Source organism: Nerophis ophidion, linkage group LG17 (assembly GCF_033978795.1).
Source record: "Nerophis ophidion isolate RoL-2023_Sa linkage group LG17, RoL_Noph_v1.0, whole genome shotgun sequence".
In the NCBI taxonomy this organism is placed as follows: domain Eukaryota; kingdom Metazoa; phylum Chordata; class Actinopteri; order Syngnathiformes; family Syngnathidae; genus Nerophis; species Nerophis ophidion.
In genome coordinates, this window is record NC_084627.1 from 38,251,242 (window position 1) to 38,274,945 (window position 23,704).

Below are 23,704 nucleotides of genomic sequence, written 5' to 3' on the forward strand. Positions count from 1 at the left end.
GCCTTTGGTCCCCTAGAGGGGGGTGGGGGGGGGGGGGGGGGTGTCACCCACATCTGCGGTGCTCTCCAAGGTTTCTCATAGTCATTCACAACGACATCCGACTGGGGTGAGTTTGCCCTTATGTGGCCTCTGTACCGCGGATGCCGTTGTGGCTTGTGAGACACTAGTGATTTAGGGCTATATAAACAAACATTGATTGATTAATTGATTGATATCAGTAAAAAAGAAGTGCTGAATAATAGCCTGCATGAAAAACCTGATATAAACTCTGATACAAGCAGTCCTGCAGAGTGTTTACTTGTGCAAAGCTGGACAGCCAGTTAACATCTAAATGTCACCCATTAAGCACACAGGGTTGGTCTTTTCTTTCTTCTCCGTTCCACCAATCCTCTCCAAAAGGTCAATGTAAACAGGGAAATGAGGACGTGGGTGGACGACGCATGCTTGATCAGTAATCTGGTTTGAGTGCTGCCCAGGCACACATTTCATTGTGGAAATGACAACGCTTGGCCAAAATATTGCCGGGGATTGGACAAAATTGCATTGGGCCAAAGCATAATTTGCGGGGATTGGTTTAAATTTGCAATAATTGGAGCCGGGCAAACATCGCAAAATCCTGGTGAGTCTGACAAATTATAAAACAATTCCTTTAAACTCATTTGCAGATAAATGCAACCACGAATTGATTGGTTTGAGTTAAGTTGTGCGTTATAAAAGCTTTGATGCATGCGATGTATCTCTTGTGTACATGCGTTTGTTTTCTGGAGCATAAACGTCCCCAGGTTAAACAGAGGCCGTCTTAGTTTTGATGCCTTCAGTGACAATGTCAGGTTCAAACACTGACAACTGTGAAGATTTGGTGGCATGGCGATGCCGAGTTTGTTTTTCCAGGGATGCAACGACATGAAACACAGCGTAAGATTTATTTAACAAAAGAAGCTAGGAACAAAAATACTGGAGCTAAGCAGAAAAGGCAAACAAAGGGAGCTAGCGTGAGAGCTAGACAAAACAAATAGAAACAACTAAAACTTGGCACAAAGGCACATAAAGGTAAAACAAAACCATTAGCATGAGAGCTAGAAGAGAACAGAGGCGTAGCGTATAAGCTAGCGAGAATAAACATACCAAATAGTTTTCAACTGTTGCGTGTGAGCAAATTGGAGTCCGACAATGAGTGAAGAGAAAAGGCTGGCTTATAAAGGATGGTGATTAGTGGAACAGGTGTGTGTCTAGAAACCACGGCAGGTGAAAATGATACGTTGCTATGGAAACAGACTAAAAACAGGAACTAAGGAGTCGCACTACAAAATGTGATACAGAAAATAATCAAAACTACAACATAAAACGATCCGAGCAGCGGATCGCAACAACAACATCTATTAAACAAGACAAGAAGCAGGGAATAATCAATCAAACAATCAATCAATGTTTATTTATATAGCCCTATATCACAAGTGTCTCAAAGGGCTGCACAAACCACAATGAGATCCTCGGTACAGAGCCCACATAAGGGCAGGGAAAAACTCACACCCAGTGGGACGTCGGTGACAGTGACAATGATGACTATGAGAAACTTTGGAGAGGACCGCATATGTGGGCAACCCCCCCCCCATCCCAGAGGACCAAAAGCAATGGATGTCGAGCGGGTCTAACATGATATTGTGAAAGTCCAATCCATAGTGGTCTGTTTAGCCTGAGACCAACTGCAGAGTAAACCGATCTATTTGACCTCCAGGGGGTTCTTCGGCCCACCAATCATCATAAGGAGAGCCAGATCAGGGTTACAACACTATTCTTTTTTTTTTTAATAGTTCAGCGGTTTGCTTTTCAGCAACTGTCTTTTTGTGTCTGCCTCTTTCTCGCTCTCACTCTAGCTCCCCCCACCTCTCCTGCCCAGCTGCCACTTAAACGGAGCGACAGGTGTTTAGATAATAAGTCCCACCTGGGCCATCTACGCACCTGTTGCTAACTTCAAGGCCGGTCCTGGCACACCCCGCTTCGGTCCAGGCCCGCAGGCTACGCCCCCCTCCACAAACATAAAAAAAGGTTGTACTAGTATAGTACCGCAATACTAATGAATCATATTCAGTACTATACCGCCTCTAAAAAGCGAAAATGCTTAATTTAGGCCAAAAATACGTAGGATATGCTTCAAAACTAGACTGAAGCTGCAAACTTCAGATAGCGATCTGGCTCGGTTCCTCTGTACGCTTGTACAAAACCCAAAACCAATAAAGTTGCCACGTTGTGTAAATCGCAAATAAAAACAGAATACAATGATTTGCAAATCATTTTCAACCTATATTCAATTGAATAGACTCCAAAGACAAGACATTTAATGTTTGAACTGGAAAACGTTATTTTTTGCAAATATTATCTGATTTGGAATTTGAAGCCTGCAACATGTATGAAAAAAGCTGGCACAAGTGGCAAAAAAAAAGACTAAGAAAGCTGAGGTATGCTCACCAAACACTTATTTGGAATATCCCACAGTTGAACAGGCTAATTGGGAACAGGTGGGTGCCATGATTGGGTATAAAAGCAGCTTCCATGAAATGCTCAGCCATTCACAAACAAGGATGGGTCGAAGGGTCACAACTTTGTCAACAAATGTGTGAGCAAATTGTTTAAGAACGACATTTCTCAACCAGCTATTGCAAGGATTTCACCATCTACTGTCCGTAATATCATCAAAAGGTTCAGAGAATCTGGAGAAATCGTAAGCAGCAAGGCTGAAAACCAACATTGAACATCCGTGACCTTCGATCCCTCAGGCGGTACTTCATCAAAAAGCGACATCAGTGTGTAAAAGATATCACCACATGGGTCAGGAACACTTCCGAAAACCACTCTTAGTAATTACAGTTCATCTGTAAGTGCAAGTTAAACCTCTACTGTGCAAAGCCAAAGCCATTTATCAACAACACCCAGAAACGCTGGGCCCGAGCTCATCTAAGATAGACTGATGCAAAGTGTAAAAGTGTTCTGTGGTCTGACAAGTCCAGATTTCAAATTGTTTTTGGAAACTGTGGATGTTGTGTCCTCTGGAATAAAGAGGAAAAGAACAATCCGGATTGTTACAAGCGCAAAGTTCAAAAGCCAGCATCCGTGATGGTATGGGGGTGTGTTAGTGCAAAAGGCATGGGTAACTTACACATCTGTGAAGGCACCATTAATGCTGAAATGTACATACAGGTGTTGGAGCAACATATGTTGTCATCTAAGCAATGTTATCATGGACGCCCCTGCTTATTTCAGCAAGACAATGCCAAGCCATGTGTTACAACAGCGTGGCTTCATAGTAAAAGAGTGCGGGTACTAGACTGGCCTGCCTGTAGTCCAGGCCGGTCTCCCATTGAAAATGTGTGGCTCATTCTGAAGCGTAAAATCTGACAACGACTAAGCTGTACATCAAGCAGGAATGGGAAAGAATTCCACCTGAAAAACTTCAAAAATTGGTCTCCTCAGTTCCCAAATGTTTACTGAGTGTTGTTAAAAGGAAAGGCCATGTAAGACAGTGGTAAAAATGCCCCTGTGCCAACTTTTTTGCAATGTGTTGTTGGCATTAAATCCTAAGTTAATGATTCGTTGCAAAATAAAATTAAATTTCTCAGTTGGATTGATACTTTTATTAGTAGATTGCACAGTTCAGTACATATTCTGTACAATTGACCACTAAATGGTAACACCCGAATAAGTTTTTCAACTTGTTTAAGTCGGGGTCCACGTTAATCAATTCATGGTAGGAACATTAAATATCTTGTTTTTGCAGTCTATTCAATTGAATACCGTATTTTCCGCGCTATAAGCCGCACCTAAAAACCAAAAATTTTCTCAAAAGGTGACAGTGCGGCTTATAACCCGGTGCGCCTTATATATATATCCATCCATCCATCCATCCATCTTCTTCCGCTTATCCGAGGTCGGGTCGCGGGGGCAGCAGCCTAAGCAGGGAAGCCCAGACTTCCCTCTCCCCAGCCACTTCGTCTAGCTCTTCCCGGGGGATCCCGAGGCGTTCCCAGGCCAGCCGGGAGACATAGTCTTCCCAACGTGTCCTGGGTCTTTCCCGTGGCCTCCTACCGGTTGGACGTGCCCTAAAAACCTCCCTCGGGAGGCGTTCGGGTGGCATCCTGACCAGATGCCCGAACCACCTCATCTGGCTCCTCTCGATGTGGAGGAGCAGCGGATTTACTTTGAGTTCCTCCCGGATGACAGAGCTTCTCACCCTATCTCTAAGGGAGAGCCCCGCCACACGGCGGAGGAAACTCATTTCGGCCGCTTGTACCCGTGATCTTATCCTTTCGGTCATGACCCAAAGCTCATGACCATAGGTGAGGATGGGAACGTAGATCGACCGGTAAATTGAAAGCTTTGCCTTCCGGCTCAGCTCCTTCTTCACCACAACGGATCGGTACAACGTCCGCATTACTGAAGACGCTGCACCGATCCGCCTGTCGATCTCACGATCCACTCCTCCCCCACTCGTGAACAAGACTCCTAGGTACTTGAACTCCTCCACTTGGGGCAGGGTCTCCTCCCCAACCCGGAGATGGCACTCCACCCTTTTCCGGGAGAGAACCATGGACTCGCACTTGGAGGTGCTGATTCTCATTCCGGCCGCTTCGCACTCGGCTGCGAACCGATCCAGTGAGAGCTGAAGATCCCGGCCAGATGAAGCCAACAGGACCACATCGTCTGCAAAAAGCAGAGACCTAATCCTGCGGCCACCAAACCGGAACCCCTCAATGCCTTGACTGCGCCTAGAAATTCTGTCCATGAAAGTTATGAACAGAATCGGTGACAAAGGGCAACCTTGGCGGAGTCCAACCCTCACTGGAAACGTGTCCGACTTACTGCCAGCAATGCGGACCAAGCTCTGACACTGATCGTACAGGGATCGGACTGCCATAATAAGACAGTCCGATACCCCATACTCTCTGAGCACTCCCCACAGGACTTCCCGAGGGACACGGTCGAATGCCTTCTCCAAGTCCACAAAGCACATGTAGAATGGTTGGGCAAACTCCCATGCACCCTCAAGAACCCTGCCGAGAGTATAGAGCTGGTCCACAGTTCCACGACCAGGACGAAAACCACACTGTTCCTCCTGAATCCGAGGTTCGACTACCCGGCGTAGCATCCTCTCCAGTACACCTGAATAAACCTTACCGGGAAGGCTGAGGAGTGTGATCCCACGATAGTTGGAACACACCCTCCGGTCCCCCTTCTTAAAGAGAGGGACCACCACCCCGGTCTGCCAATCCAGAGGTACCGCCCCCGATGTCCACGCGATGCTGCAGAGTCTTGCCAACCAAGACAGCCCCACAGCATCCAGAGCCTTAAGGAACTCCGGGCGGATCTCATCCACCCCTGGGGCCTTGCCACCGAGGAGCTTTTTAACTACCTCAGCAACCTCAGCAACCTCAGCCCCAGAAATAGGTGAGTCCACCACAGATTCCCCAGGCACTGCTTCCTCATAGGAAGACGTGTTGGTGGGATTGAGGAGGTCTTCGAAGTATTCCCTCCACCTATCCACAACATCCGCAGTTGAGGTCAGCAGAACACTATCCGCACCATACACGGTGTTGACAGTGCACTGCTTCCCCTTCCTGAGGCGGCGGATGGTGGTCCAGAATCGCTTCGAAGCCATCCGGAAGTCATTTTCCATGGCTTCCCCAAACTCTTCCCATGTCCGAGTTTTTGCCTCTGTGACCGCCGAAGCTGCACACCGCTTGGCCTGTCGGTACCTGTCCACTGCCTCTGGAGTCCTATGAGCCAAAAGAACCCGGTAGGACTCCTTCTTCAGCTTGACGGCATCCCTCACCGCTGGTGTCCACCAGCGGGTTCTAGGATTACCGCCGCGACAAGCACCAATTACCTTGCGGCCACAGCTCCGATCAGCCGCCTCGACAATAGAGGTGCGGAACATGGTCCACTCGGACTCAATGTCCAGCACCTCCCTCGTGACATGTTCAAAGTTCCTCCGGAGGTGGGAATTGAAACTTTCTCTGACAGGAGACTCTGCCAGACGTTCCCAGCAAACCCTCACAATGCGTTTGGGCCTGCCAGGTCTGTCCGGCATCCTCCCCCACCATCGCAGCCAACTCACCACCAGGTGGTGATCGGTAGAAAGCTCCGCCCCTCTCTTTACCCGAGTGTCCAAAACATGAGGCCGCAAATCCGATGACACAACTACAAAGTCGATCATGGAACTGCGGCCTAGGGTGTCCTGGTGCCAAGTGCACATATGGACACCCTTATGTTTGAACATGGTGTTTGTTATGGACAAACTGTGACGAGCACAGAAGTCCAATAACAAAACAGCACTCGGGTTCAGATCCGGGCGACCATTCTTCCCAATCACGCCTCTCCAGGTTTCACTGTCGTTACCAACATGAGCGTTGAAGTCCCCCAGCAGGACAAGGGAATCACCCGGGGGAGCGCTTTCCAGTACTCCCTCGAGTGTACCCAAAATGGGTGGGTACTCTGAACTGTTGTTTGGTGCGTAAGCGCAAACAACGGTCAGGACCCGTCCCCCCACCCGAAGGCGGAGGGAGGCTACCCTTTCGTCCACTGGGTTGAACTCCAAAGTGCAGGCTTTAAGCCGGGGGGCAACCAGAATTGCCACCCCAGCCCGTCGCCTCTCACTGCCGGCCACGCCAGAGTGAAAGAGAGTCCAGCCCCTTTCAAGAGAAGTGGTTCCAGAACCCTTGCTGTGCGTCGAAGTGAGTCCGACTACATCCAGCCGGAATTTCTCTACTTCGCGCACTAGCTCAGGCTCCTTTCCCCCCAATGAGGTGACGTTCCACGTCCCAAGAGCGAGCTTATGTAGCCGAGGATCGGACCGCCAAGTGCCCTGCCTTCGGCTGCCGCCCAGCTCACATTGCACCCGACCTCTATGGCCCCTGCTATGGGTGGTGAGCCCATTGGAGGGGGGACCCACGTTGCCTCTTCGGGCTGTGCCCGGCCGGGCCCCATAGGTACAGGCCCGGCCACCAGGCGCTCGCCATCGTGCCCCACCTCCGGGCCTGGCTCCAGAGGGGGACCCCGGTGACCCGCGTCCGGGCGAGGGAAATCTGGGTCCTTTGTTTTTACTTTTCATAGAGGTTTTCGAGCTGCTCTTTGTCTGGTCCCTCACCTAGGACCAGTTTGCCTTGGGAGACCCTACCAGGGGGCTTAAAGCCCCCAGACAACATAGCTCCTAGGATCATTGGGACACGCAAACTCCTCTACCACGGTAAGGTGGCAGCTCAGAGAGGAGACTTATATATATATATTAATATAAATATTTATTTTCATACAGTTTAGGTTTCGCAACTACGGTAAACAGCCGCCATCTTTTTCCCCTTAGAAGAGGAAGCGCTTCTTCTTCTACGGTACGCAACCGCCAAGGTAAGCGCCCGCCCACCTGGAAAGAGGAAGCGCTTCTTCTTCTACGGTACGCAACCACCAAGGTAAGCACACGCCCCCGTAGAAGAAGAAGCGCGCGGCTAATCCGATTCATTTCATTTGTGTGTTTCTGTAAAGAGGACCACAAAATGGCTCCTACTAAAAGACACGCGTACAACGCAGAATTCAAACTCAAGGCAATAAGTCACACAGAAGAACACGGAAATAGAGCAGCAGCGAGAGAATTGAACATAAATGAATCAATGGTGCTTAGGTGGAGGAAGCAACAAGATGACCTGCGCCAAGTAAAGAAGACAACACAGAGTTTGAGGGAACAAAGCAAGATGGCAACAGTTGGAGGACAAACTGGAACAGTGGGTAGTTGAGCAGAGAGCAGCAAGCAGAAGTGTCAGAACCATCACTATTCCAATGAAGGCAACAGCGCTAGCAAGCGAACTTCACTTAGATGATTTCAAAAGGTGGTGCTTCTTGGTGTTTCCGGTTCATGAAGAGACGCAATCTCTCCATCCGCACACAGACTACTATTTCACAGCAAGTGCCAAAAGACTTTCAAGAAAAGCTGGCTACTTTCCGCGCATATTGTAAAAACAAGATAGCTGAAAAAAGATCCGGCCAGGAAGGCAGGATTCATGGAACTGCCGGACAACAACAACGACACTGACTCTGATGACTTCGACGAGATGGAGCCCGCCATTTTGGATGCCGTATTCGCCCAATTTTTTAATTCAGACACCGAAGAAGAAGAATTCGAGGGATTTATGGATGAGGAATAACTTCTGAAGGTGAGCTTTAAATGTTTATTTTGTGTGCTGTGAGATTAACGTTCGAGCAAAGTTGAGTTATTGATGTTGCTATTGCTCTGCAATATTTTGAGTGTTACTATTGTTGTGATTGCACATTTGCACACTGGTTTGTATTATTAAAGTTTGACTGACCTATCTGACTGTTTTTTTGACATTCCCTTTAGCGCAGCGGGGGCGCGGCTTATGACCCGGTGCGGCTTATAGGTTCACAAAGTTTTTAAATATGCCTTTCATTGAAGGTGCGGCTTATAACACGGGGCGGCTTATAGCGCGGAAAATACGGTAAGTTGAAAAGGATTTGCAAATATTCTGTTTTTATTTACGAATTACACAACGTGCCAACTTCACTGGTTTTGGGTTTTCTATAAGTGCCCTAAAGCAGTGGTCCGATTGGTACCGGGCTGCAGAATAATTTTTTATTCATTTTTATTAAAAAAAACAAAACAAAAAAAAACATATATATATATATATATATATATATATATATATATTATTTTTTATTAAATCAACATAAAAAACACAATATACACTTACAATTAGTCCACCAACTACAAAACCTCCCTTTTTCATGACAAAAACGTCCCTTTTTCATGACATAGAAAAAAAAAAAAAAAAAAAAGTCCCCCCCGGGCCGCGGGACAAATTATTAAGCGTTGACCGGTCCGCAGATACAAAAAGGGTGGGGACCATTGCCCTAAAGTGTTGAATGACCTTGTTCGACCAGCAGGTTTCTGTCCCCTTTTTAAAGTGCATTTTCTTTCCTTTTGTGTCCCAATTGTAGCATTTTATGGCTCATACTTAGAGGTCCCACTGCATGGAAAATGAGGAGAGAAGACACCAACACAGCAGAGGAGATGCACTGCAAAACCAAAAAGCAAGCTGAGACTTGGTATGTAGTTACCCAGAGGAAGATTTTGCAATCACTAATATATATATATATATATATATATATATATATATATACACACATGTATATATTTTGTTGTTTTCAGCCCAAACACATCCGTCTAATAAGTTGAATTATACTTTCAAATTAGGTACAAAACATTCGACATTTTTGGAAATGAAAAGCACGGCAAAAAAAATCCTTTAAATGGAAGAAAATGTTTAAATTCCACTTGAGGGAGAAATCTTTTTTCATCCTCTAGGTATCTACTACCCACAGGGAATTGAACATTCTCCTGTGTAGCCTGCATGTGTGGGCTGGTGCTCCATCTCCCAGAAGTGACTCCTACCTCCATCATATCTATCAGCCACAGCAGCCTCTCCTATCGTTGGGGAGGGTGAGATTAGAAAAGGTTATTGTGGTGGAGAAAAATCACATTCTTTTAGACAGCAACAGTCGCCGTCTCAAAAACGACGTCCGTGGGACAGGACATCACCAACAAGCGCGTCCCACTGGTGTAGGCCTGGTATAGACCAGGGAGGGGCAATTATTTTGACTTGGGGGGCCAAATTTTGAGAGAAAAAAAATGTGTCTAGTATATCTATTTTTAGGGACACTAATACAAAACCTCACAATAATGTATTATTGAATGCTAAAAACATTAAAAACGGAATGGAATTTTTCATTTTCTACTGAATGAGACACCCAGAATGTACATAGAGATAAAGAATTTGGGGTTTGTTAGATATAAATATAAACGGAATACAATGATTTGCAAATCTCCCATATTCAGTTGAATATGCTACAAAGACAACATATTTCATGTTCAAACTAATAAAAAAAAATTTCTGTGCAAATAATCATTAACTTTAGAATTTAATGCCAGCAACACGTGACAAAAAAGTTGGACATGGTGGCAATAAATATTGATCAAGTTGAAGAAGGCTCATCAAACACTTATTTGGAACATCCCGCAGGTGTGCAGGCTAATTGGGAACAGGTGGGTGCAATGATTGGGTATAAAAACAGCTTCCCAAAAAATGCTCAGTCTTTCACGAGAAAGGATGGGGCGAGGTACACCCCTTTGTCCACAACTGCGTGAGCAAATAGTCAAACAGTTTAAGAACAACGTTTCTCAAAGTGCAATCGCAAGAAATTTGGGGATTTCAACATATATGGTCCATAATAACATCAAAAGGTTCAGAGAATCTGGAGAAATCACTCCATGGCATGGACAGAAATCAACATTGAATGACCATGACCTTTTATCCCTTAGACGGCACTGTATCAAAAATCGACATCAATCTCTAAATGATATCACCACATGGGCTCAGGAACACTTCAGAAAACCACTGTCACTAAATACAGTTTGTCGCTACATCTGTAAGTGCAAGTAAAAGCTCTACTATGCAAAGCGAAAGCCATTTATCAACAACATCCAAAAACGCTGCCGGTTTCTCTGGGCCCGAGATCATCGAAGATGGACTGGTGGAAAAGTGTTGTGTGCTCTGACGCGTCCACATTTCAAATTGTTTTTGGAAATAATCATCCGGACCAAAGGTGGAAGTGAACCACCCAGACTGTTTTCGACGCAAAGTTCAAAACCAGCATCTGTGATGGTATGGGGGTGCATTAGTGCCCAAGGTATGGGTAACTTACACATCTGTGAAGGCACCATTAATGCTGAAAGGTACATCCAGGTTTTTTAACAACATTTGCAGCCATCTAAGCGCCGTCTTTTTTATGGATGCCCCTGCTTATTTCAGCAAGACAATGCCAAGCCACATTCAGCACGTGTTACAACAGCGTGGCTTCGTAAACAAAGAGTGCGGGTACTTTCCTGGCCCGCCTGCAGTCCAGACCTGTCTCCCATCGAAGATGTGTGGCGCATTATGAAGCGTAAAATACGACAGCGGAGACCCCGGACTGTTGAACGACTGAAGCTCTACATAAAACAAGAAAGGGAAAGAATTCCACTTTCAAAGCTTCAACAATTAGTTTCCTCAGTTCCCAAACGTTTATAGAGTGTTGTTAAAAGAAAAGGTGATGGAACACAGTGGTGAACATGCCCTTTCCCAACTACTTTGGCACGTGTTACAGCCATGAAATCTTAAGTTAATTATTTGCAAAAACAAAAAATAAAGTTTATGAGTTTGAACGTCAAATATATTGTCTTTGTAGTGCATTCAACTAAATATGGGCTGAAACTGATTTGCAAATCATTGCATTCCGTTTATATTTACATCTAACACATGTTCCCGACGGGGTTTGTACAATATTAACTATGAAGGATAAAACACTGAATATTGACAACATATGAACATTACACCACCTCTTGAAAGACATACTTAAAGGCCTACTGAAACCCACTACTACCGACCACGCAGTCTGATAGTTTATATATCAATGATGAAATATTAACATTGCAACAAATGCCAATACGGCCTTTTTAGTTTACTAAATTGCAATTTTTTAATTCGGCGCCGAAATATCCTGCTGAAGCGTCGCGGTATGATGACGGGTGCGTGTGACGACATGCATTGTAGAGGACATTTTGTTCCAGCATCGTTCACAGCTATAAGTCGTCTGTTTTCATTGCATAATTCCACAGTATTCTGGACATCTGTGTTGCTGAATCTTTTGCAATTTGTTTAATGAACAATGGAGACGTCAAAGAAAACAGCTGTAGGTGGGAAGCGGTGTATTGCGGCCGCCTTTAGCAACACAAACACATTGTTTACATTCCCGAAAGATGACGGTGAAGCTTTATTATGGCACAGAGATGTCAAGCGAACACGGTTGGATTGGACCACACACACAAAATACAGTGTATTAAGCAGCGATCGTTTCGAAAGATCATGTTTCAAAGAGGGTCCCTTGCGAAGGTTAGAGATGGGCATCGCCACCACCCGTCGACTGGTGCTGAAGAAAGGTGCGGGGCCGACCTTCGGGTTGTACTGGTACGACCTTATAATCTCACTAAAACACTAGTAACACAATAAGCAGATAAGGGATTTTCCAAAATTATCCTAGTAAATTTGTCTAATAACAATTGAAATACTCCCACTATGTAGTCTTTTTTTTTTCTAGTCCTTCACTCTCACTTTCCTCATCCACAAATCTTTCATCCTCGCTCAAATTAATGGGTAAATCGTCGCTTTCTCGGTCCGAATCGCTCTCCCTGCTGGTGGCCATGATTGTAAACAATGTTCAGATGTGAGGAGCTCCGCAACCCGTGACGTCACGCGCACATCGTCTGCTACTTCCGGTACAGGCAAGGCTTTTTTTATCAGCACCAAAAGTTGCAAACTTTATCGTGGATGTTCTCTACTAAATCCTTTCAGCAAAAATATGGCAATATCGCGAAATGATCAAGTATGACACATAGAATGGACCTGCTATACCCGTTTGAATAAGATAATCTCAGTTCAGTAGGCCTTTAACAATCAAGCGAAACGCAGTGAAATACGAAGGTGAAGGGCGAAAAAACACCTACGATCTGATATATCACTAAGCTTTAGAACTTTGCTGTAAAAATCTCTTTCTGCGTCTGTCCCTGACAGCCACATTTCAGGCTGGCCGCTCTGGAAACTTTCTGTGGAAACGCTCCTCTCCCACACTGCTTGGTGCCTCGTCTGAGCTGCTGTGACTTAGATTACCAAAGTAACTAAATAGATGACCACAGTAACTAGTATATCATGCAAAAGCGCAGATTCCAACCATTGAAATACTTTGTATAGTTCAAGACTTACGGTCGTTAGAAATCATGACTGCACATCATAATGGCAGCTACACTTTTCATCTTAAAGATCTAAAAAAAAAAAATATTTGGGAATGTCCGGCGGGCAAGATTGAAAAGCTCAACGGGCCGCATGTGGCCCCCGGGCCTTAATTTGCCCAGGTCTGGTAGGGACACTTGGAGAAAGGCTACAAAAGGCATCACTGTTGTAAACCTTATATATACATTTTTTTTTGTTGGAAAACAGCATCAACACATTTGAGATGGGTGCCTCTTACATTTGAACTGAAAAGGTACCTGGACTCAACAGTACCAATTGTGGGTGTTTACGTGTAAATACATGTTAATTGCTTAATAATAAACTCTTATTCATTTTCCTTTAACATTTATTCAACAGTGAGTTGATATTAATAACTGTGCTGACCAGTTGTTATATCTTGTTTTTGAGTGTCATTTGCAAGTATTACAGTCGAGGTCAAAAGTTTACATACACTTGTAAAGAACATAATGTCATGGCTGTCTTGAGTTTTCACTAATTTCTACAACTCTTATTTTTTAGTGATAGAGTGATTGGAGCACATACTTGGTCACAAAAAAAAACATTCATGAAGTTTGGTTCTTTTAGGAATTGATTGTCATGTCTTGGTAATCATGTTTAGTTTGGCTATGTTCTGTGTTATGCCTGTTTGGCATCGTGGTTGATTCCGTCATGGATGCGTCAAGAAGTGAACACAGCAAAGGTAAGATATAAACAATTTATTTAACGAAAAGAATCTATGAAACAAAACACTGGTGCTAATAAAAAGGCAAACCAAAGACGCTAGCATAAAAGCTAGGATATACAACAATGAGAACTAAACTGGCACGTAGGCACATAAACGAGTGAAACAAAACATACAGCATGAGAGCTGGAATGAACAAATGGCTTAGCGTGAAAAGCTAGCGAGAATGTACATACGTGACAGAGTTCAGGCGTAACTCGTTGTGTGAAAGCAAATTATGAACCCAGAAAGAATAATGAAAAGGGACGGGCTTAAATAGGGGATGTAATCAAAAGTGACAGGTGTGCAGAAACCGTGATTAGCAGGTGGGATCAATGAGCCAACCATGGTGACTGACTAAACAGGAAGTAAGAGGGTAGAACGACGGAGTGATACAACAACTAGAAGTATAAACAATAATATGTGGTGATCCAAGTAGCGGATCGCAACATTCTGTTTGGTTTTTGGATTTTGTCAGTTCCCGTTTTTTTCACTCCCTGCTTTGTTTCCATGATAACCCATTAGTTTTCACCTGTCCTCATGTCACGCACCTGATTCATTTGGACTCGCGCACCTGTTGTTAATCACGTCACCTCTATTTAAGCCTGTAGTTGCCAGGCAGCCAGTCTGGCGACATCACCCTCTACACACCACCCTTGTTATTCATGCTGATAATCCAAGCTGCTCTTTTCCATGCTCTTTTCTCGTTCCAAGTAGGTTTTCTTTATTCATGCCATAGTTTGCAAGTTTTGTTTTATGTCCATAGTTTTGCCTTTCTTAACCAAGTTTTGAACCTCTGCTGTGAGCGCCTTTCGTTTGTTTCTTTTTTTCGAGTTAAGATTAAAATGATGTTTTTACCTTCACGACATGTCCGATCCAGTCGCTTTGCACCACGGGAAAACAAACCACACCAAAGTCCAAGTCTTGACAATCATTATGGTTCTACTAAATATGTGACCCAATCCGCTGGGTCAAAAGTATACGTACAGCAATGTTAATATTTGCTTACATGTCCCTTGGCAAGTTTCACTGCAATAAGGCACTTTTGGTAGCCAGCCACAAGATTCTGGTTGAATTTTTGACCACTCCTCTTGACAAAATTGGTGCAGTTCAGCTAAATGTGTTGGTTTTTCTGACATAGACTTGTTTCTCCAGCATTGTCCACACGTTTAAGTCAGGACTTTGGGAAGGGCAATCTAAAACCTTCATTGTAGCCTGATTTAGCCATTCCTTTACCACTTTTGACGTGTTCGAGGTTACTGTCCTGTTGGAACACCCAACTGTGCCCAAAACCCAACCTGATTGATTGATTTTTTGATTGATACTTTTATTAGTAGATTGCACAGTTCAGTACATATTCCGTACAATTGACCACTAAATAGTAACACCTGAATACGTTTTTCAACTTAATCAATTCAAGCTGATGATGTTAGGTTGTCCTGAAGAATTTGGAGGTAATCCTCCTTCTTCATTGTCCCATTTACTCTCTGTAAAGCACCAGTTCCATTGGCAGCAAAACAGGACCAGAGCATAATACTGCCACCACCATGCTTGACGGTAGGTTTGGTGTTCCTGGCATCAAATGCCTTACCTTTTCTCTTCCAAACATATTGCTGGGGATTGTGGCCAAACAGCTACATTTTTGTTTCATCTGATATCACATGGACAAAGATAAGACATTCTGGAGGAACATTCTGTGGTATGTGCTTCAATCACTCTATCACAAAAAAAAAAGAGTTGTAGAAATGATTGGAAACTCAAGACAGCCATGACATTATGTTCTTTACAAGTGTGTGTAAACTTTTGATCGCGGCTGTATTTACAATGACAAGGGGGATAACCTGCATTATAAAGATAAGAAATTGATGAATCACAAATCTCTCCATTTTGAACAAGGCAATTATAGCAAATGAAGTATGGAAATATTCCAATTCAGGAGCTGGCCCTGTCAACACCGAACCATTTTTCATTCATCCAACCTACCCGAGCAGAGCTGAGGGTGGTGTTGGTCATGAAGCTGGCCAAGGACGACGTCAGCGTGTCAGGGTATGACACCATGGACAGGGAGTCTGCATGAAGTGCGGTTGCTCCAGCGCTGCCCTGTCTCGCCTTCAGAGCCTGAATCTCGCGTTGTAACACCAGCCCGTCGAAGTGCTCCAAATCCTGTGGCGTAACCAGGCCTCTCATCTCCGACAGTAGAGAGAACTGTGACAGCAAGATAGAATGATCAAATGTTCATTAGAGGGTTGTTTGAATAATTATGTATATATTATCACACAACTCTTATGCTTAAGGGCCGTTGCTATAGTTATTATCAATTGTGTCGGTGCAAAGCTGGCAATCCAAAAGATTGCAAGGCAGCCTCGTATCTGTGTTTGTTTCCAAAATGGGCCTGCTGACTGGCAAGGCCGAACATCGAGTACCGTGACGCAGACAGAGCAGAGACAAGGCGATATCACCAGCGTCAACTCATTTTAATTTATTGTATAATATCCGTAATATCGCTAAAATTCGCTCCATTCTGTCCACTAAAGACGCTGAGATCATTATCCATGCGTTTGTTACGTCTCGCCTCGACTACTTTAACGTATTATTTTCGGGTCTCCCCATGTCTAGCATTAAAAGATTACAGTTGGTACAAAATGCGGCTGCTAGACTTTTGACAAGAACAAGAAAGTTTGATCACATTAGGCCTGTACTGGCTCACCTGCACTGGCTTCCTGTGCACTTAAGATGTGACTTTAAGGTTTTACTACTTACGTATAAAATACTACACGGTCTAGCTCCATCCTATCTTGCCGATTGTATTGTACCATATGTCCCGGCAAGAAATCTGCGTTCAAAGGACTCCGGCTTGTTAGTGATTCCCAAAGCCCAAAAAAAGTCTGCGGGCTATAGAGCTTTTTCCGTTCGGGCTCCAGTACTCTGGAATGCCCTCCAGTTCGAGATGCCACCTCAGTAGAAGCATTTAAGTCTCACCTTAAAACTCATTTGTATACTCTAGCCTTTAAATAGGCCTCCTTTTTAGACCAGTTGATCTGCCGTTTCTTTTCTTTTTCTTCTATGTCCCACTCTCCCTTGTGGAGGGGGTCCGGTCCGATCCGGTGGCCATGTACTGCTTGCCTGTGTATCGGCTGGGGACATCTCTGCGCTGCTGATCCGCCTCCGCTCGGGATGGTTTCCTGCTGGCTCCGCTGTGAACGGGACTCTCGCTGCTGTGTTGGATCCGCTTTGGACTGGACTCTCGCGACTGTGTTGGATCCATTGTGAATTGAACTTTCACAGTATCATGTTAGACCCGCTCGACATCCATTGCTTTCCTCCTCTCTAAGGTTCTCATAGTCATTATTGTCACCGACGTCCCACTGGGTTTAATTTTTTCTTGTCCTTATGTGGGCCTACCGAGGATGTCGTGGTGGTTTGTGCAGCCCTTTGAGACACTAGTGATTTAGGGCTATATAAGTAAACATTGATTGATTGATTGATTGATAATCATATATTGTGTCTAACTGGAGCTGTCGATATTACCCCCTTCCCTCAGCGACTGCTTCAGTGATCTCCCAAATAAATAAAGGAAGCACGTGGGCTGGACTTTTAGAACGTAGTTTGGATCTGTAACTACAATACAGCCCAAAACACGTCTCTCCTCAATTGAGCAAAATTTAACTCTGTCTCTGCATGATTCCTTGCTTCTTGTCTGTTTAATAGAAGTCATCTGTCTTTGAACCTGACAAGGGTCTATGACAGGGGATGGGAACCTTTTTGGCTGAGAGAGCCATGTAAGCCAGATATTTCAAAATGTATTTCCGAGAGAGCCATATCATATTTTTTTAACACTGAATACAACTAAATGCGTGCTTTTTTTAAGTAAGACCAATAAGTACAATAAGTCTTTTTTCTTTTAATAACATTGTTATTCCAAAGTTAACCAATAATAAATACTATAATACTTCTTACCATTAATGGGACATTTTGAACAGGTGCGATACAAAACGAATGGCTGGATTAAAATGCATGAGAATTTATTATAATTTGAACGTTATTTTTAACACTGTGATTACCAGCGGATTTATTAATTACTTATTGTGTTAAGCAATGTCAGCTAAGATTTATCTGAGAGCCAGATGCAGTCATCAAAAGAGCCGCATCTGGCTCTAGAGCCATAGGTTCCCTACCCCTGGTCTATGAAAATGATCTGTGACTGAATATTTAAATATGACACATTGTGAATGTAAGATTACTTTGGATACCAAATTATGTTCATCAGTTGTTGCCAATAGGTGATTTAATCTTTTTTCATGGTTTCCTGTGTGAATGGCAAACCGCTTCAACAAGGAATGCAAAAGCAATGTTTCTTAACAATATGAACAACAATGCAGTAGACCTGTTAAATTGTAAGTAGGTTAGTTAAAAAGATTTAAGGAGAACTGCTCTTTTTTTTTTTTTTTTTAGTTTTGCCCATCGTTCACAGATCTTATGTGAGACAAATGCACATATTTCTTTTATTCATTCTAACTCATAATTAAACACTAGCAAGCGTCAGCTAATAATGCACGTAATGGGATTCTATCTATTCCCCCAGGAAAGCCCTCAACAACATGTTATGTGCATGCTTTAAGTATATATATGTATTGTAGAAACAGGCATTTTTATGAGAACGTGATATTTACATACTTTAGTCATTTTAAGCATTACCGGAACTTTTTGGGGGTGCATTAATTACACTGAGCACATTGCGACGTTCGCTATTTCCATCAACAATAACAACTAACGTATGTTTCGGACTATAAGGCGCACTTAAAATCCTTTCATTTTCTCAAAACTCGATAGAGTTTGTGCCTTATAACCCGGTGCGCCTAATGTACAGAATAATTTTGGTTGTGCCCACCGACCTCGAAACTTTTTTATTTGGTACATGGCAAAATGATAAGTGTGACCAGTAGATGGCAGTCACACATAAGAGATACGTGTAGACTGCAATATGATAGCAGTCACACATAAGAGATACGTGTGGACTTCAATATGACACAACTAAACAACAATAAAATGTTATATGTTCGATTGAAAATATGAAACATTAAACACGGCGCTGAAAAATCGATCAAAATGTTTTAGTACGACTTTGGTAAGCCATGAAGCCGCACCGCTTGATGGCTTGTACTGTGCTTCAACATACTATTATGGTGTGTGTATAGGATAAGACATATTATCTGGAGCAATATTATGCAAAACCAACTTTTCTTACCTTCTTGTACCTGCTGATCTGTATTTGGGATCTGCATGAAAATGGGCGCACGTCCACCGACACCGTAGTCAAATAAGCTTCTTTTATTTCTCTGTCTTCTTGTTATTCATCCTCCGCTGTTGCCATTTCTAATATAAAGTAGTGTAAAGTTCTTATTTATATCTGTCAGTAAACTCGCCATGAAAGCGCTAAAACATACCGGTGTATGTTTTACATAATTCACCCAAGGAACTTTAGTTATTAGAGAGTTCCGGTTGGACTCACGGTTTTCTCACGGGATTGTTATCGCACCAGTGAGCCACAGATGAGGAGATGCTACTCTCTTATTGGTTTCAGTAAAGTCTGAATGTCATTAAAACAGTTAGCTCCATCTTTTGACACTTCCTCCACTCCCGTCCTTGCAGGCTACACAGCTACAACAAAGATGACGAAGAGAGAAAATACTGCCGAGGGTGAGCCACGTAAATAAGACATACTTGCCAACCTTATGACCTCCGAATTTGGGAGATTTATATAAAACAAACAAGTATTTGTTTTATATATATATATATATATATATATATATATATATATATATATATATATATATATATATATATATATATATATACATATATATATATATATATACACATACATATATATGTATATATATATATATTTATATATATATACATATACATATATATATATATTTATATATATATATATATATATATGAATTTCAGTGTTCATTTATTTACACATATACACACATAACACTCCTTTATATATATATATATATATATATATATATATATATATATATATATATATATATATATATATATGAATGTCAGTGTTCATTTATTTACACATATACACACACATAACACTCCTTTTTACTCATTGTTCTATTTGAAAGTGCAATGCTTTGCAGCCAGGAGCAAAGCCTTTGAAGGAGCATACAGTAGGTATGGGCAGCATCTGTGAAATTTAATTTGCAGGAAAGGAGTGAGTTTAGGATTGAATTGTCCATCCTCGTTCTATTGTTTTCAGGGTTCACAGTGTGGCGCATATTTGTAACAGTGTTTAAGTTGTTTATACAGCCCCCCTCAGTGTGACCTGTATGGCTGTTGACCAAGTGTGCATGGCATTCACTTGTGTGTGTGAAAAGCCGTAGATATAATGTGACTGGGCCGGCACGCAAAGGCAGTGCCTTTAAGGTTTATTGGCGCTCTGTTCTTCTCCTTATATTTGTGTACACATCGGCATTTTAAAAAGTCATAAACCGATACCGATAATTTAGAAACCGATACCGATAATTTCCGATATTACATTTTAAAGCATTTATCGGCCCATAATATCGGCAGTAGCACATTATCGGACATCCTTAGTTGTGATATTTAAATGTTTTATTAATATTTTGTATAAAATGACGCATGGCGGCGCAACTGAATACCAATGAATGTATTAAATGCAGATCCAAACGAGGCACTTCCCTTAAATCTATATATGCGGGCTAAAACAACACTACAACTTTGCAATTGTCGGATTTCCGAATTGAGATTGAAAGTAGAAGAGATCGAATACTTGGTTTTTGTTTAATTTAAGACTTCTGTGACAATCGTTTGGGTTTGTGTACAGATCTGGTAGTCAGTCAATCGTCACCATGGTGACAGTGATATAAAATGTTAGTTTTGTATGTAATGTTTTCTGTTACATTTTTATTTAAAAACAATAAAAAAAACAAAAAAACCAAGGTAACAGTGACAGCGTGCACAAATATAACTGCTGTAAAATAGATTGATAGGAAGTGACGTAGCCTATGCACATGCAAGGACCAATTGTGTCTTTCGGTACCGCTTTTGTGTCCTCAAGAGGTTGACCTCACATGATATCTTTTAAAAATACAAATGTGTAGTGAATTATATTTATATAGCGCTTTTTCTCTAGTGACTCAAAGCGCTTTACATAGTAATACCCAATATCTAAGTTACATTTAAACCAGTGTGGGTGGCACTGAGAGCAGGTGGGTAAAATGTCTTGCCCAAGGACACAATGGCAGTGACTAGGTTGGTGGATGCGGGGATCGAACCTAGAGCCCTCAAGTTGCTGGCACGGCCACTCTACCAACCGAGAGCTATACCGCCCAATGTAATAGCACTGCAGCTACCCTACTACCGTGTCATGATCCGTGTGGTCCGGATCATGTTTTTGTTATGTTCTGTTAGTTTTGGACTCCCTTAGTTCCTTTTTTGTGCACTCCTGGGTTTATTTTGGTCACCATGTGGATTCATTTTGCCGTTAGGACCCCAACATCAGGTCCGGCCAGAATACCAGAGAGTACTCACCAATCGGGGCTGCTAAAGCCACATCCCTCCAAATAAAGCAGCAATTAAGAATTGCTAAAGCTGATGCATGATAAGTTTGGCTGTTCATCAGTTTGTCTGTTAGGGTTAATTGCATCCCTGCCAGCTCTTGCAAGCATAACAAAGGTAGGCCGCTCCATATGGGGTCAGCTGGTTCCTCAGGAGGGCTGCGGAATTAAGAGCCCACACTCTTTTGGAAGGGTATATTAGTTTTAATAGCCACGCAAGTCCGTTGGATTAGTCCTGTACTGGCAAACAGCGAAACTCCAGCAGCGACATGTAATAATCCTGGTCGAAATGTTTTTATAATTGCTCAGCTCAAGATATATTCATGCTTGGACGAGTGAATCTGTATTTTATTTAGCTCCTGGTTCCTCACCTTTGCATGTGTGTTGAGTAGTTCAAAGAGCGCCATGACCAGCTGCTCCACGCCAATGTGTCCGTCCCGGTACTCTTCCATGTAGTAGTACATGGTTTGTCTCTCCGACTCGGTCAGAAGGTGGCGTGCTTGCTCCTCTAACATGGCCCTGGATTGGTTCACCAGGCTGGACAGGCTGACTTGTGATCCAGCAACACCCTTGTAAAACACAGGCTGGAAAAGAAATATAAGAAAGTATGGAGATGGGGGTTGACTTATGTTTTGGACAGAAAAAGGTTAAAGAATAAGACAAAGACTTGGTGAAAACGACATTGTTAAAGCAAGCTGAATGGAGTTAGTGGAATGAAGATAATTACATTGAGGTGTTGAGTATGTTGAACAGTGAATAGACCAGGGGTGTCAAACTCATTTTAGCTCAGGGGCCACATGGAGAAAAATCTATTCCCATGTGGGGTGGACTGGTAAAATCACAGCATAATAACTTCTAAGTAAAGACAACTTTGGATTGTGTTCTGTGTTTTACCCTGTTTACAAAAAATAGAACAGGCACATTTAAGTCTCACATTAAAACTCATTTGTATACTCTAGCCTTTAAATAGACCTCCTTTTTAGACCAGTTGATCTGCCGCTTCTTTTCTTTTTCTCCTCTGTCCCCCCTCCCTTGTGGAGGGGGTCCGGTCCGATGACCATGGATGAAGTACTGGCTGTCCAGAGTCGGGACCCAGGATGGACCGCTCGCCTGTGCATCGGTTGGGGACATCTCTACGATGCTGATCCGACTCCGCTTGGGATGGTTTCCTGTGGACGGGACTCTCGCTGCTGTCTTGGATCCGCTTTGAACTGAACTCTCGTGGCTGTGTTGGAGCCACTATGGATTGAACTTTCACAGTATCAATTTTAGACCCGCTCGACATCCATTGCTTTCGGTCCCCTAGGGGGGGTGGGGGGGTTGCCCACATTTTAGGTCCTCTCCAAGGTTCTCATAGTCATCATTGTCACTGGTGTCCCACTGTGTGTGAGTTTTCCTTGCCCTTCTGTGGGTTCTTCCGAGGATGTCGTAGTCGTAGTAGTTTGCACAGTCCTTTGAGACATTTGTGATTTAGGGCTATATAAATAAACATTGATTGATTGATTGATCGATGTAAAAACCCTACAAAACATTTGAAAATTCTGAGGAAAACATTGGTTCATTTTCAAAAACACCACGAAGAACATAACTAACTTGGACTTTGTTCAGTATACTTAGAAAACCATTCATTTTTAAGCACTCCCTGTTTAGCATTCTCATGTTGCCGGTTCCGCATTCATGACGTGTTTGGAAAAGCAACCAAATGTTTTCTCAAACCACCACATTGGTGACATCCGCAACTGCCGCAACAGGTTAATGTTTCATCATCTAAATATTACAATTCTAATATGAATGATAAATGGGTTGTACTTGTATAGCGCATTTCTACTTGCAAGGTACTCAAAGCGCTTTGACACTACTTTTACATTCACCCATTCACACACACATTCACACACTGATGGAGGGAGCTGCCGTGCAAGGGTGAAGTGTCTTGCTCAGGACACAACGGACGTGACGAGGTTGGTACTAGGTGGGGATTGAACCAGAAACCCTCGGGTTGCGCACGGCCACTCTTTCATTGCGCCACGCAACAACAACAACTATCAACATGACACCATAGCCGAAATCAAGGTAACACAACGACAAACTTAATTAATGTGAACATAATAGAATTAAGCATTACAAACAAATTGAATAATCAACACATGTAGAAACACACATTTTTACAATGGAGTTCAGGGTGCGCATTGCGCCATCACCAAGTTGTGAGTGCTGCACAAAACTCTAACTGCTTCAAAGATGATGGCCATTTTGACTTCAGTCTTTGCATCTTACTGTTTTGTTATTGTATCCATTGGGTGGATTATTTACAATGAAAGAAGGTATTGTGCGTCGATACTGCAGCAGTCTGCCGCCATCTGCTGCCTGCCAAAACACAAGCAGCTGATTGCGTGCACCTGCACTAAATGGAGTAGCGGAAGCCAATCTAGAGGGCACTTAAAGTCGGCCGACACATCCTCTTAAAACGGTATCATGTGTAACGTGGGTTACACTTGAATTGC

The 23,704-nt window shown here is 43.1% G+C and overlaps 1 protein-coding gene across 5 annotated transcripts in view; it reads right to left on the reverse strand.

The window, feature by feature from the left end:
- whrna (whirlin a) overlaps positions 1-23,704 on the reverse strand; it is a 289,942-nt gene that overhangs the window by 45,161 nt on the left and 221,077 nt on the right. For 3 of the 5 annotated variants that reach the window (XM_061876909.1, XM_061876908.1, XM_061876906.1), the window contains exons 6-8: positions 21,575-21,787; positions 15,583-15,804; positions 9,449-9,481 (exon numbers count right to left, since the gene is read on the reverse strand). In XM_061876909.1, the coding sequence (XP_061732893.1) occupies positions 9,449-9,481; positions 15,583-15,804; positions 21,575-21,787 (468 nt within the window). The remainder of the gene's footprint in view (positions 1-9,448; positions 9,482-15,582; positions 15,805-21,574; positions 21,788-23,704) is intronic. The other 2 variants (XM_061876910.1, XM_061876907.1) reach the window with 1 other exon arrangement.